The sequence below is a fragment of the Haemorhous mexicanus genome, chromosome 6 (genome assembly GCF_027477595.1).
Source record: "Haemorhous mexicanus isolate bHaeMex1 chromosome 6, bHaeMex1.pri, whole genome shotgun sequence".
NCBI classification, from domain to species: domain Eukaryota; kingdom Metazoa; phylum Chordata; class Aves; order Passeriformes; family Fringillidae; genus Haemorhous; species Haemorhous mexicanus.
The window spans coordinates 3892052-3906808 of record NC_082346.1 but is presented as its reverse complement, the minus strand read 5'-3'; the positions used below and the strand labels follow the sequence as shown (position 1 = coordinate 3906808).

General features: G+C 40.9%; 1 protein-coding gene across 1 annotated transcript in view; it reads left to right on the top strand.

Annotated features, from left to right (window-relative positions):
• The window catches only part of KIAA1549L (KIAA1549 like), a 130446-nt gene that overhangs the window by 63380 nt on the left and 52309 nt on the right, over nucleotides 1-14757 (top strand). Inside the window, exons 5-10 of the mRNA XM_059848125.1 lie at nucleotides 1855-2074; nucleotides 3624-3757; nucleotides 5940-6102; nucleotides 9002-9061; nucleotides 10583-10734; nucleotides 12120-12291. Of these exons, the coding sequence (XP_059704108.1) occupies nucleotides 1855-2074; nucleotides 3624-3757; nucleotides 5940-6102; nucleotides 9002-9061; nucleotides 10583-10734; nucleotides 12120-12291 (901 nt within the window). The remainder of the gene's footprint in view (nucleotides 1-1854; nucleotides 2075-3623; nucleotides 3758-5939; nucleotides 6103-9001; nucleotides 9062-10582; nucleotides 10735-12119; nucleotides 12292-14757) is intronic.

The following is a 14757-nucleotide window of genomic DNA, read 5'->3' as shown; positions in this document are numbered from 1 at the left end:
CCAGCTAAAACTTAGTGAGGAGGACCAGTTCCAGGGCTAAAACATTTTGGAAAATACTGGATTTTGAGGTAAGACTCAGCTCATGTTTCGAGTTTTGACTCACAGTATGTCCATTCCTGTGGTTTGGTATTTCCAGTCATATAGGTCTGCTCATAGACTTAACCATCTGAGACATACAGGAGAAGAGGAGATAAGAGACAGCCTAATCAAATATTGGAAACTTTTGTCTTTCAAAAAGTCAGTGAACTTCAGGAAAAGAGTAGGAGCTGGAAGCTCTCTGTGTTTTTCCATGTATAGGTAAAATGTCCCTGGATCTGTGCATGGATGAGCTGGAGCTTTGCAGCTGTGGTAACAGTTCTGCACTCCTTTAATTTGGAGCCCATGCTGCATGGGCTGAGCCCAAAACTCTCTGAGCAGCTCTGCTAATACCATGTCTGTTGCTGTTGTGTTGAGGATGGATGAATAAGGCGACACATGGACTCCAAAGTCTCAGAAGGCAAAATGCTATTTTATTAAAAACCACACACTTTTTATAGACAGGTACAATACATGTGGACTTGATTGGTCCTCAATCAACATCCCTCACACCATTGGCTAATTAGGCACACCACCCTCTTGTAAATATCTTATGAGAAAACAACACCAGCTGCAAAGATTAAGAAGTGTTTTAATTCCTTCTCTGAACTTTCCCAAACTTCAAAGAGCAATTCCTGGGCAAGTTTATCTGACTTTCTTCTCTGAGCAGTTCTCAGCATCCACACCGTGTCGGATATGACACTAACTGATCCCACTGGAATTTTATAGGGAATTGCAGGATAAAAACCCTGCAAGGGACACATATTCAGGGTGAGAAACCCCATCAAACAGTTGTCACTGTTTAGTAGGAAATGACACAGAGTCGTCAGAAGGCTGAGTGGCATAAAGCACCCTTCTTTACTTCTTTTATACACTTTTAGACATTGTTCTGATACAGGTGGACATGATTGGTCATTCAATGAATACATTTCACCTGACTGGCTAATTAACAAGACACCCATTTATAAAAAATCTTAGGAGAATAACAAGAAAACAGACCATTAGGACAACAACACCTGCAGATTGTTTTTAATAATTGGATATCATTGTTTATCTTCAACTCTCTAAAGTCTCCCAGGCCGATTCTGGGAAAATTTATCTACTTTTCTCGCTCTCTGACCAGGCTGTCACATCCACAAACAGCATCTGAACTGCTATTGGTTTCTCTGGGTCTGAATTGAAGGCACTTGAGACAATAGTTCATGTTTGGACTCAAGTTTATTATTTCTTATCAGTAAAATAGTCTCTCATCCGTGAGTTTGGCAGCTTTTTCATTAGCAAGGCACAAAATGGCCAACAATCTCTTGTTCCAAGGTCTTTCAGACTAAACTATCCCATTAAGAGCTGACACCTGGATTATTTTCCCTTTTAACCCAATAACTGATCCCACAGAGCCCCCAGTGCAGACTTTTCTGCCCAATTACAGAATGCCACCCAAAGCCATGGAGAAGGAGGAAGAAGCAGCATGAAGAAGGAACCCAGGACCACACCCTGTGCCCTCCATCTTGCTTCCATACACAACATACTAAAAATCCCAAAACCTAAATTTCTCACCAAGTGACACACCTACACTACTCTCTATAATCTATTTCACACTTTTGTGGATTCTAGCCTATCTTGAAGTCTGGGAAACTTTTTCCATGAATGAGGGTCAAAGTCAGTGCTCCCCTGGAGGTCAAGACACCCCAGAAATATTCCCGGTGCCCTGGGTTTCCACAAACTGCGAGCAAAATAATGAAAACCAAAAATTAAAAAACCATGCTGCCCTGTGTGCTTTAGGTTGAAATCCTGGAGCAGTCGAGTAACCTGACCGTGGGTTACTACGTCACGCGGGGCAGGCTGGTTTTCACACCCGCTGCCGTCGCCGAGAAGCTGCTGGCCTACGGCCTGGGCAACGCCACGGCCGACATGAAGCAGCATGTGCCACACCTGCAGGCCCTGGTGGCCCTGGCCCTGCCCTGGCAGCCCCTGCCTGCCTACCACTTCCAGCTGAAGACGGGTGAGTGAGGGGTCCCTGCCTGGGGTGGGTGTGTGCCCGTGGTGCCCTCTCTGGGGCAGGGGGGTGGCAGCAGGACAGGCTCTGCTGTGGGGCTGGGCGTCCTGTGGGCAGCCCTGGGCTCGGCTCTGCTGTCAGGGCACTGTAAGGGTGATGCCTTGGGGTTTTAGCTTTTATATTTGTCATATATTTGTAACCCTGCAATTCTTTAGTGTGTAACTCTGAACTCTATATAAAGTGTTAGCTACTGTTCTCCCAGTTTGGTCAGGTAGAGCAATTCCTTTCCAGGCCTGGGAATCAAGGACACCCCTGTGCTCGGCTCTGCTGCCAGGGCTGTGGGTGCTGCTGTGAGGGTGATGCCTTGGGGTTTTAGCTTTTATATTTTTCATATATTTGTAACCCCGCAATTCTTTAGTGTGTAACTCTGAATTCTGTAAGACGTGTTAGCTACTGTTCTCCCAGTTTGGTCAGGCAGAGCAATTCCTCTCCAGGTCTGGGAATCAAGGACACTCTTGTGGGCCCCCCTGTGCTCTGCTGCCAGGGCACTGCTGTGAGGGTTTTAGCTTTTATATTTTTCATGTATTTGTAACCCTGCAATTCTTTAGTGTGTAACTCTAAACTCCATATAGAGTGTTAGCTACTGTTCTCCCAGTTTGGTCAGGCAGAACAATTCCTCTCCAGGTCTGGGAATCAAGGACATCTTACTGTCTCAGGCCTCAAGAGATGTAAACAAAAGTGAGTTGGGGGCAGCAAACTGGGGATAAATGAGTTCATTACCTGAAGCTGTTATTGGAAGACTAATCCCCAATATGCAAGTGAACCAAACTTATAAAAGTGTGAAACCCGAGACCTCTCATCCACTTTTCTGGGTGTAGCCCCTGAGGGGGGCTTTGTCTGCCTGAAATGCACCTGTAGGCCCTTCAATAAATACAGCTGCATTTTTTCCCTTAATTTTGTCTGCCCTCTGTGTTTAGGTAGTCCCAAAAAGGCACCAAGGGGATGTGGCAGTGCAGAGTAATTGTATTGAAATCACTCTAACATTAGGGGCAGTATAAGATTAGGAGAGGGCAGAGTGCACTTAAATGATATATTAAATGATAAAAAAAATTTCTTACATGTGTGCTTACAGTGTTTGTATACACCTACTTATGGCCATTACAAGTATATTTTTCCTAGAGTGAAAATAAAACAGAATGAGAATCAATATTATGATTGATTTTATTTTGCAGGACCAAATGACCTGCAAGATTTAAGACTATAACTTATTTTTTAGAATGACTTTGCTTACTGCCTGGCTCTGAGCAAGTATATGCACAGTGAACAGGCCTTACCATCTTATATATCATTGCAAAAGCAATCTCCATTTGTTTGTGGAGAGTATCAGCTCTAATAATGCAATTTAATTCTTACATTTTGTCTTAATTAAGCCTAATTTAGTGCAGTTCCTGAAGTGGCATTATCTTCACCTGCTTAATGTGTAAATTGATCATTTTGTTCTTGGTGCAGCAACGAGAATTCTTTCTCCACATGCTAATGCCTTCCTTTTTTCCAGAGCTGCAGTTTGTGGGCCAAACAGACAATATTCAGTCATGCAAATTTGTTCAGACCATGGAACAGCGGCTCCAGAGAGCATTTCAGGATGCTGAAAGAAAGGTCCTAAACACCAGCAACAACTTAACTGTTCAGGTACAGTGTAGTGCACTTTGCCTGCTGCCAATCCCTCCTGGTTATTCTTTGCCGTGTGTATGTTTTTATTCCAACACAGTGCCTTTGCCAGCCACTGTGGAAGGAAGTTTATGTTTTCATCTGCAATAAGACCGTTTATGCATTGCAGGAAAACTTACAAATCCATGATTTATAGAAGGCTGTTGCTTTTTATGAATTACAGTTTTACTGCTTGCACTTCAGCCATATAAATGAAATTCCAAGTATGAAAACACAGTCTTCCAAATTTATGTTTTTACTGAACATGTTATTCTGACACATTAGGTGCTTTCAGTGAGGCTCTTCAGGTATAAAGGTGGTGCTAGGCACAGTTGTTTTTGAAATGTGAAATAATGGAATAGATTTCTTTCTCTTGGTATGCATTTCAGTTTCATACTCACAGGCACAAATTCACCACAAATTTTTACACACCTTTGTATGTATAGTGGGCCAACACTCTTACATTCTATGCCACACTTCAAGACTAGATAAATTATCTTCTGGGAAATATTACAATATGTTTTTGATTTTTGATAAAACTCTGTGTATGGATTGTGCTCCTCAGAAGGAGAAAATGTTGCCATCAGTGCTCTGCTAATTATTTTGGTGCTGTTTCTTGTGAGCTTGTGCTCAAGCTGGTGGAGCTCAGAGAGGCAGCAAAGCACAGGGCAATAGAGGGCCTACCACAGTAGGTACAGTGGTTATCAAGTTTTTCGACAGCTGACATTGAGGGGAACTTCATGGTACCTAATTTGCTTGTGGTGGAAGTAGTTTTGTGAAGATCTCACAAAGCACCTAAGCAATTTTGGAAAGAGCCCTAGGAGAAGGTAGTGGCTGCTTTTGTGGATATTGCCAATTTAAGGAGAGATAGGATGGAGGTCCTGGAGGCAACATACAGGCTGGGAAGTGAGAGGCTCAAGGGTGTGATTTTCATGATAAATTTTTTTGAAGTTATTCCAGTGCCATGCAAAAGACTAAGTCCATGCAACAAAACACTCTATGAGGGCTTTAGATTAAAACTGGGGAACAATTCTGGAGTAGACAGAGCCAGTTCAGAAAAGGTATTGCTGCCCTAGGAGAGTAGAGGGAAGGTGGCTAAAAAGGCATGAAGCATCTTCCATGCAAGGAGAAATGAAACTGGCCATGGCGCTCCAGCCAGTTGTGAATCAGGAGTGGCCACTTGGAGTTGATGCAACAGGAGAAAAAAATACGGAAATTACAAAACACATTTGGCCAAAGATGTAGAATAAAAAGTTATCAATCCTTTTTAAACCCAGGCATATGATTTATGGCTCTGACATGGCTGTGGGATAATCTTACACCACTGAGAGTCATTTATTCCTCTTGTGCTGTGCTAATTCTCCAGCCCTCTGCTCCAGCCACTTGTAGGTGGACATTGGCTAGGCAGACTTTTGGTCTGACCTTGGGCTCTTCTGATGCTTCTTTTTGCGTCATAGTTTTTCTTTTAACTTGGTGATCCAAACCATAAAAATGGGGTATTTAAATAACATCCATCAATGCTTTTGGGCCTACCTATCAGTAGACAGCTAACCCCATTCCTCTTGCCCATGGGCGTAAGATTTTCAAGAGAACATGTGGGTTCCTGTTGTTTGAGAATCTCATCCAGTACTTGCTGAATAGAATTGGTTCTCAAAACGTAGTAAGGAGATTTGGGCTCAGCAAGAGACTGGCACTGAGCTAGAGTGGGGAGGAGTACAGAGATTCATATGATATCAGGAACACAAAGACATGAAATCCCTTACTTTCATATGGAAAATGTGTGGGTCTATAAACCAGCAGTAGGAAGGCAGCAAAGACAGCAATAAACAGACAGATAAACAGCACAATTTGTCTGCATCAAGCACTGGATGGTTTTTCTGATAAGCATCCTCTCCCTCATCCCACATTCCGTGGTAAAAACAGGGGAAAACATTTTCAGTCCTGGCTGCACCTTTTGTGCCTGCTGCTGTCCTCCAGGAACCCTGTAAATGCTGAAGCAGGGATTAAAGTATCACACAAGTAAAGTTGGATGAGATGTTGCTAATCCATTTTCCAGGTTAACATTTCCCCAGTTTCTTTGCATTGCCTTGGTGGTTTGTTGGTTTTTTGGTTTTTTTTAATGAGCTGAACCACAGCAACACATTATTTTTTGCCTCTGTTTCAGATTTTGAACACCTCCAATGTCTCCCAAGCTGTCACTCTGTTTTATGTAGTGAAAAATCAAAGCACAACTCTAAATGGCACTATTTCCAGCAACCTTCTTAATCAGCTGTCAGCTGAGCTGGTGGGTTTCTACCTCACCTACCCACCTCTCACCATTGCTGAATGTAAGTATGTGCTTCCCACCATCCAGACTAGCCAGCACCAGAATTTGGCTTTGTTGACAAGCTCAGGGATTGTAGGTAGTTTTTCTGCTAACTTTTTAAACTGTATTTTGTTAAAAAAGGAGGGGGGGAATTAGATGATTATTTTTTTCCCCTGGGTTCAATGTTTATTTTGGCTGCTAGCAACACTGGCGAAAAACTAAGGAAAAAACATATATACTCTGTCTTTAATAAAAAAAAATTCCTGTGCTAGGTTACAAACAAAATAAAATTGTAGTTTTGTGAAAAACAAAGCACAAAAGGTCCCAAAGTCTTCATTTCAGGAGTGCTTAGCACAGCACTGAATGAGCTTTAGCTTCAGCATAGCCCTTTGCTTCAGGGCAATCCTCAGCCCTGGTGGTTGCTCCAGGGGCTGGGCTGGGAGCAGGCTGGGACTGTGTGTTTGGGTAGTGGGGTGAGCTCCACCTGTGCTTCTGTTTTAAATAGCTGCTGGTGCATTTACTGAGGACTGCATCCTCAGTTTACACATGGTCTGAGCACTTTGGCATCAATGGTTTTCTTGTGTTCCAGTTGCTATGAAGGCTCTGAGGAATAGAGAGCTGGAGACAATTGTGTGGGCAGCCAGTGTGGTGCATGTGCTCTCTGACTCTGCCTGCTGATTTCTTTAAAATGATTAAAGGGACAAGACACTTGATTATGGGGATTTCTGTTTAATCTGCTTGTTAATGTGATGTGTGAAATTAGGCTTGCTGCAGACTCTGTTTGCTGGGAGTGAGAAGAGACATGCTGGGTACATGCAGAAGCAGACTGTTGGAAAGTGAGCACTGAGGAAAGCACAAATTACCTTTTTTTTTTTGTCAGTCCATTTTGTTTGCAAACAGCCCAACAGCAGAGAAATTACATGGTGCATTTCACCAGAGACTTGCAGGATGAGCTTTCTGTGGGATAAGTGGTTTCTCTCTGCTGTGAGGCAGCCAGGAATCACAGCTAACTTAGGTGGCCATGCAAATCTTTGGGAAAGGAGGTTTGTATGTCCTTCTTGAGGCATCACCTATCAAATTACAATATTTGCAAGCAAATAGGTGAAACTGCCCTATAAGTCCTTGCACTGTGTTGGTACACTTTTGAATCTGAATTTACATCACGGGGTAAGAGACACGTGCCATCTCCTAAAACCTTAAACTCTATGTTTTTCACCACATGATATTTCACACTTCTAATCAAACTACACACCCATAATCCCAGTTCTGTCATTCAAGTTTGGAAGCTTTCTCCACAGCCTCAGGTCAAATACAGTGGTCTCCTGGGGATCAGAGTGTCAGCACAGAAAGTCTAAAATTCTCAGCATCCAGAGTTCACAGTGGGCTTGTGTTTTCATAAAGTCTTTCCACAGGCAAGGAGAGGCAGAAGGAGAGAGGCTGTTGGTAAAGGGTGTGGTCATGGACCTAGAAGGGCTGTCCCCCGTTCCTCAATAGACAGGCTCCTTTTTGAAGGCTGGTGCTCAGGACATGTCTTCATGGGCCATCCAGGAGCACAAGGAGAGAGCTGGAGGAAGTTTTGGTGCTGGCTGTGCTCAGTTCAAGTGTTTGGCCTCCAAAATAGGCCTGTTGCATAGGAGGAGGATTGTGGTGCTTCTCACAAAGGCAATACAAGCATATTCTTGGTAGTCAGGAGCTGTGCAAGCCATTTGTCACACAGCAAGTCTTGTGTGGTACTGCAGTTGTCTGCTGATCCCCACACATGATGAACAGACCTGATGAAGTCTTTAGCTAGTGTTTCTTTAACAGCTAATGGCTTATATTTCATTTTTGGAGCTCTTGGTTTTATTCCCAGTGCAGCAGCTGTACTGCAAACTCATGAACTTAATGCACGCGCAGTGTTTACGGCTCCAGACCGAGAGCGTGTCTGGAAAATGTTTCCTTTGAAGAGTGTTTGATGCTTATTCATGTGGCAGGGTAGTTGTCTCAGTTTATCAAACAAATATTGAGGTTGTTCTCCGAGCATGTTATTTCCCAGTAGGCTCCAGTGGCTCCTCCAGAGCCTTTGCAGTCTGTCCTGGAAATGCACAGCTCAGGGCATGCTGTGAAATCCTCCTCAAAAGCAGCTACTGTGTGTAATCAAATCCTTTATGATGTTTACTATTCTGAGCCACTTTGGGGTTTAAAAATCAAGGTGACTCAGTAGCAGCCTATCAATGTGCAGAGCATGGATGTTTTCTGAATTAAGTTCCTGGTATTCATCAATTGAACAAATGCTGAGCTGTGGAATGAATTAGCAGCATATTGAGCTTTACAGTCTAGTGCTCTTTGGAGATGGAGGAGCTGACAAAAGGCATCACAACAGCAAATATCAGTTTCTCACAGATGTAGACACATATGGTAGTAATGCCTTAAATGGTGCATAGTGAGAGAACACCACACTCCAAGGTGTGCTCACAGTTTTGTTAGTCTTGTTTGCAGTCCATGTGGAGTCTGATCCTGGTATATTTTCATGTTGTTTTAGGCTGAAACTATATTCTGGGCTATATAAGGATTAATCACAGAATTGTCATAGAATCTCATCTGGTTTTCTGCAGGGGAGAAAGCAGCAGAGATGAATACAACACCTATTACCTATCCTTCTTGGTTCTGGGCATTCCTGGGCTTCATCCCAGACTCTGTCCCAGCCAGTATTTTGGGAACAGGAGATAGATGTTCTACTTTGTATGGCAGTGCTTCTTCTGTTTACACTTGGTGTTCTTTCTCAGACAGAAAAGAAATTGTAACCCTGAAAATTATGCTCTAGATACCCTCTTGGGCCATAGTTCAATTTTATTTACTGTTGTCAGGGTAGCCAGTTTTGGGATGCATAATGTATAGGATGTTGGAATATTATGACATAATTTATTCTTCTATTTTTAAAGCTTTGGAGTATCCAAACCTTGATGTCTCGGAATCAACCAGAGACTACTGGGTGATAACAGGTACTTACTAATGTCCTTCCCTCCTCTTCCCTCCTCCAGGCACTCCAGGTAATAATTTTTTGTGCTAATTTATATGAACACAGCAGTGCAGTAATTTTAGACAGAAATAAGTGGCTGCCCACTGAACCTGCCTTCAGCTGGGCAAATGCACTTACAGTCACTCTGTGGCATAAGTGATAGATCATCTTGAACAGGGACATCTCCAGCAACCAACACCCACCTCAGAATTTATAGCACTTTGGTTGAAACAATTCTGAGAACAGCATTATCTTCTGGGAGTTTTGAGACACAAATAGACCTTTTATTTATTTATTTATTTATTTATTATACCCTGGGACATGGATTTAAATCTGAAATCAGAAGAGATGCATAGATATAACCCAGCAGCAAAGGTGAGGCTGTTACACCAAGGAATTTTGTTATGATTTGCTGACTGTCTGGGTGCAGGGATTTTTTGCATCTTTCACTTGAAGCTCTTAGGCTTCAAAATTCTTCTTTTATCAAGTCTTTTCACAGTTGCTGCCTTCTCATGCACAATCATTTTGACTTCAGAAATGATAACTGGGCTAGAAAGATACCCTTTCCCTCAGACATCTTTGAGTGATACCAAAGCCTTTCTAGTTGGTGTGTCTGTACCTGGAATTGTTTAATGCTCAGGAGAGCAAGAGCAAAGGGTTCTGACATGAAATAGACTTGGTACCAGTTCCATCTTTTTATAAATTTGAAATAAAACATAAGTTTCTGCAGAGATGATGATCTTCTGAAGGGAGTGGTGCAGCTCCTCCCAGTATGGACCCTGTTCACCTGATACTCCATTTCTTGCCTCTGTGCACTTGCTGTGATGGATTATTATTGATATTACAGTAGAAACTCTGTTTTCAAAAAGATCCTGTTGGTCCCAGAAGACTTTTTTGAATAATACTCAAAAAACCATACATATGTATGAATTGAATCAGCATGTCATATCATTTTTTTTTAACTTTAGAATCCAGTCTCTTTTAAATCTTGCATTGATTTATATTTTAGATGCCTTCATTTATACTTCAGAAATGTTTATTCAGGTTTCAGTGCTCTCAAACAGGATATTTTGTTTGAGACTGTACAAAATCCAAACTTCAGAGTTCAAATCCTCAGGATAGAAACTGGTTAACAGGAGCATCTGGCAATAAGCATAAACCCAGCAGCTCTCAGATAGGCTTGAACCTAATTTTTACATTGAAGATCACACAGTAGTTGCTCCCCTGAGCCATTTTGGTAAACTGAAGGCCTCGAAATGGTATTTTGAGATTAGATTTTACTCTATGAAGCATCATTGATATTATCTGAGATGAGCTGTGCAGGGACTGAAACAGAAATGTGTTATATCCCCACAGGGAATTACTGAGAGGGGATAACAGTGTCCAGGTGTTTAATTTCCAAGTTAGTCTGCACCTCCCTGTCCCAAGCTGTCCCACAGACCACATGTTACTTCACCTGTGGATGCATGAAGTGCTGATCTGTGTTTTTTCTGTGTTCCCACAGTCATCCAAGGGGTGGATATTGCTTTGCTGGGGCTGAACAACCAGAGCTTTGCCAGGCTGATGGAGCAGCGCTTGGCCCCGCTATTCATGATGTCCCACCAGCAGGGAAGGCGCTTCAGACGTGCCACCACCGTGGGCAGCTACACTGTGCAGGTGCTCAGTGTGTGAAAAAAAGTGCTTGGCTTGCATCTGTCCTGCTTCAGTTCCTGTAAAAGTCATGCCTAGCTGAATTTCTAGGCTGAAATTTCTTGTATTTCTCATGGGTATCAAAGCAGCAAGGGCAGAATGCCTGGCGCTGCTGATGGTGCCTTTTTCTGCAGCCAGCCGTGTTGGCATGCCTGTCATCCTCGGGAAATCATCATTAGTTAATCAGTGTTCATAAATATTTTCTCTCTGGTTGCTATGAGGATTGGTACAAAGTACATATTTTAGCGTATTCAGCGTAATGAAGAGTTCCAAGTTTTTTCTTCTTGATAAAAGTTTCCTAGGTAACTCAAAGCTAGAACTTCTTTTTTTTTCTCTTTTTGTTGGAAAAAAATATAAGAAACAGCCTTTATTTATACAGGGTTAGTCATCAAATCATGTGGCCCCAGATCATGTTATGAAGTAGAGACTTGAGACCTGAGTAATTTATTAATCATCTTTCTCTTATTTACAGCATTTTTCATTCAGTATTTTGAACTGATCATGTTTTGTTTTCTCATCAATTAAGCCAAATGATGCTGTGGGCAATTAAAAGATTTCTTCTTCAATCTTCAAAAATTAGTTATTAAAAAAAAATTAAATTGTTTTTCAATAACTGTTTATTGTAAGGTATAAACCCAAGTAAATGCATTTCCCATTTGCCCACACAATTCTTTGTATTGTTCCACTGAAAGAATTTAAAAGAAGGAACACATTTTACTTGCCAGAAGTGTGAACCTTTGTAAAATTTTAGTCCATAACATAATGGAGAAGAATCACAAAACTCCTTTTTCTTCCCGTCATTAGAAATGTTTGACACTTTCTCCACTCTCAGGAAAGGTAGAGATACAATGGAAAAATTCTGCCAGTGTTCTGAATAAAATGGGAAAAGCAAGATTCCTTTGTTATCAACCTGGGACAAAAAAATAAAAAGTATAGAAGGAAAATGTGAGGCTGTTTTTCAGCTGCAATATGCCAGTAAAGTAGAGTTTTCAGTATTAGAACAGATTATAAGAATTCCCCCTTCACAGAGGACTATAATGTCCAAAAATTTGATCCTTTCCTCTTTACTGCATGCTTTTCTTAATGTAGGGTTATGTCTAATTTTTTTTCACGAAGAATTTTAGTTATTTTTCTGACTGACTGATTTAATAGCCTGGGCTCTGAAGGGGAGAAGCTCTGATCCTATGAGGATATTTGCATGGAGCTTATGCTTGTAGGTGGTCTTGAAGGAGCTCCCTGTGGACTCTGCCTCCAAATAGCTCCTGGCAAGTTTTGCAATGGTATAACACAAACACCATTTATTTCTCTTTGTCTCTTCATTTATTTCTTTATTTATTTTATTTCCCTTAAAGATGGTAAAAATTCAACGTATTCCAGGACCCAAGGAGCCAGCTGAACTGACATATTACACTTTATACAACGGGAAGCCTTTGCTGGGCACTGCAGCTGCCAAAATTCTGAGTACAGTTGACTCGCAGAGGATGGCCTTGACCCTGGGCTATGTCATCCAAGTTCAAGCTGATCGTAAGAGTCCTTTCAAAAATTCCATACTTAACCACTGCTTTATTCCATGAACTGAACACTATGGAAAGTCACAATTAATTCTGATGCTGACAAAACCATGACACCACACACTAATGATGACTGGGGCAAAGTTGCTATTCATATAACTTGGCCAAAAGACATAAAATGTCGTGGCTGTTAAGATGTCCCTTATTTTTGACTTGATCAAAATAGTATAGATTCTTTCTATCTCAAAGGGATTATTATTTTTTAAAATAGTATAGATTCTTTCTATCTCAAAGGGATTATTATTTTTTAAATAAGAATTTTCACCAAGAAAACTACATGGTTGTTAAAGATATCATTTAGACACAAATCAGAAAAGTGAAGTTGAAAAGAGCTACTTGTGCATATGGGCAATTATCAGACTCAAGATAGATAGTATCGTTCAGAATAATGTGGCAAAAAATACTCCATTTTGAAAAGTAAAGTGTTTTCAAATTTTTCTTTCAAGACCTTAATCAGTTGCTGAGTGATTGTGGACACAGGTTTCTTTAAATGTTTTTTTTAGCTATTCCTATAGATATTTTTTAGATATTCATATAGATATTAGATTTTTTTTTAGATATTCCTATATACTTGTCATAGTCATAAAACTGTGGTGAAGCTTGGAGTGTTTTTTCATGCAGTTAACATAATTAATAATTATGTTTCATGCTGCGTACCATGCCTTTTGCTAACTGGATTCCTCCACCTTGCCAAAGTATTTCTACAGAAGGAATCAAAATTATGTAGTGGACTTCTGCACTGGATCTCCTTAGTGGTGAAACATCACATAAAATGGATGTCTCTGGTGCAATTATACCTGCCTGGAGGAGTGGTGGTACTGAAATAATAATTAATAATTAGGAAGAGACCGCTATAATAAGTAATTTATATATCATCCATAAACATAGGATTGAGTAAGAAGACTGAAATATGATACAATTTCCAGGTAATGCACCATGTACTGTATCTGATCCTTGATTTGATCATGGTCTGCTTCTGACTTTAATTCAGCTGAACTCGAGGATCTCCGTTCCATAAATTCCAGCATTTAAATTCCAAGTAATTTTGTTTTCCATGAGAATATTTCTTTAATGTATTTTTTACTAAAAAAGATATAGATATAGCAGTTTCCTAGCTCTTTGTGCAGTGATGTGATTTATATTTATGTGGGTATTTAGGCAATTATGGAATCTACTGCTCATCATCTAACTTTGTATTTCCTTGGTCTGATAAGGCAGCCTCATTCATCTGTAGATTTTCATATCAGCCACATATGCATAGAACACTATAAAAATAGAATAGACAGGAACTGAAATTGTGACCTGAGGTACCTGAGATTCTAAAGGTAGAGTATTTGAAATGTAGGAAGTAATTCCATCTTTATACCTTATTATGGAAAAACACAATTTCTTTCCTTTTGGACGTGGTTATTTGTAGTCTGCATTGCCACAGAAAATACTTTGTGTGGATTTCATTTTTGCTCATTATAATTTCTGTTCTAGCAGAATGAAAAGTTCTGTCCCAAATACTGTGAGAAAAGACACGTACCCTCGGGAGCTCATAGCTGGGTTAGATGAGACAGACGAATAATAACACAAAAAAATGGATGTTCCTGTTTTATGAGCCAGAGACTGAGTTACAACAGAATGAAAGGCTTGTTTCAAATTCCACTGAAGTCTTACTGAGTTGAATGAACCATGGGTTGACTTTAGGTCACATTGGAGTCTGGTAACTGAATTAAAGATGTTAATTAGGACTCCTAAATGTCTATCCTATTAGCCAGAAGGTCATAATTTCCTCTGCATCCCTTAGAAGGCATAAATATAATTTTTCAACCATTGTTTGCTGCTTCCACAGCAGCAGTCTATATTAAAGTTCCTGTTATTTGCTAAAATTCAGATTCCATTTCCTACCCCACAGCCCTTTCATCCCCAAACTAAATGTCAAGTCTATAGTTAAGAATTCTGCAAGTCTGTTGAAAAGTGAACCTTGAAAGTCTCCAACCTGGCCTTTTTGCAGTCTTGTGCTCAAGCTCTGAGCCTAATGGTGCTGTTCCTACATCACCCAACAAACTTCACCAGCTTTGCAAAACGCTCAAATCTACAAAGAGAACAGGCTCAGGCTCCAGCCAGGCTTTCAGCTGGAGAACTGTAAAGTTCCCAGTGCCTGCTGCAGAAGAAGCTGGTTTGCATTTGAAGTCTGATCCTGAGAGATGCTGAGTGCCTCTGACAGCTCATAAGCTCAATGACATTTGAAAGCGCCAGTCCGCCAGGAAATGGGAACGGCTGCTTTGTGCTGGTGTTCTCACAATTGCCTGCTCACGCCAGCAACCAGTGCCACAGCAAAATAAACAGGGATAGCATGGGGAAATCCACTAAATATTTCACTACAGAAAAGTTCAGCACTATAAAGAGGTTGTCTGATTATTTTTCCAGAAAG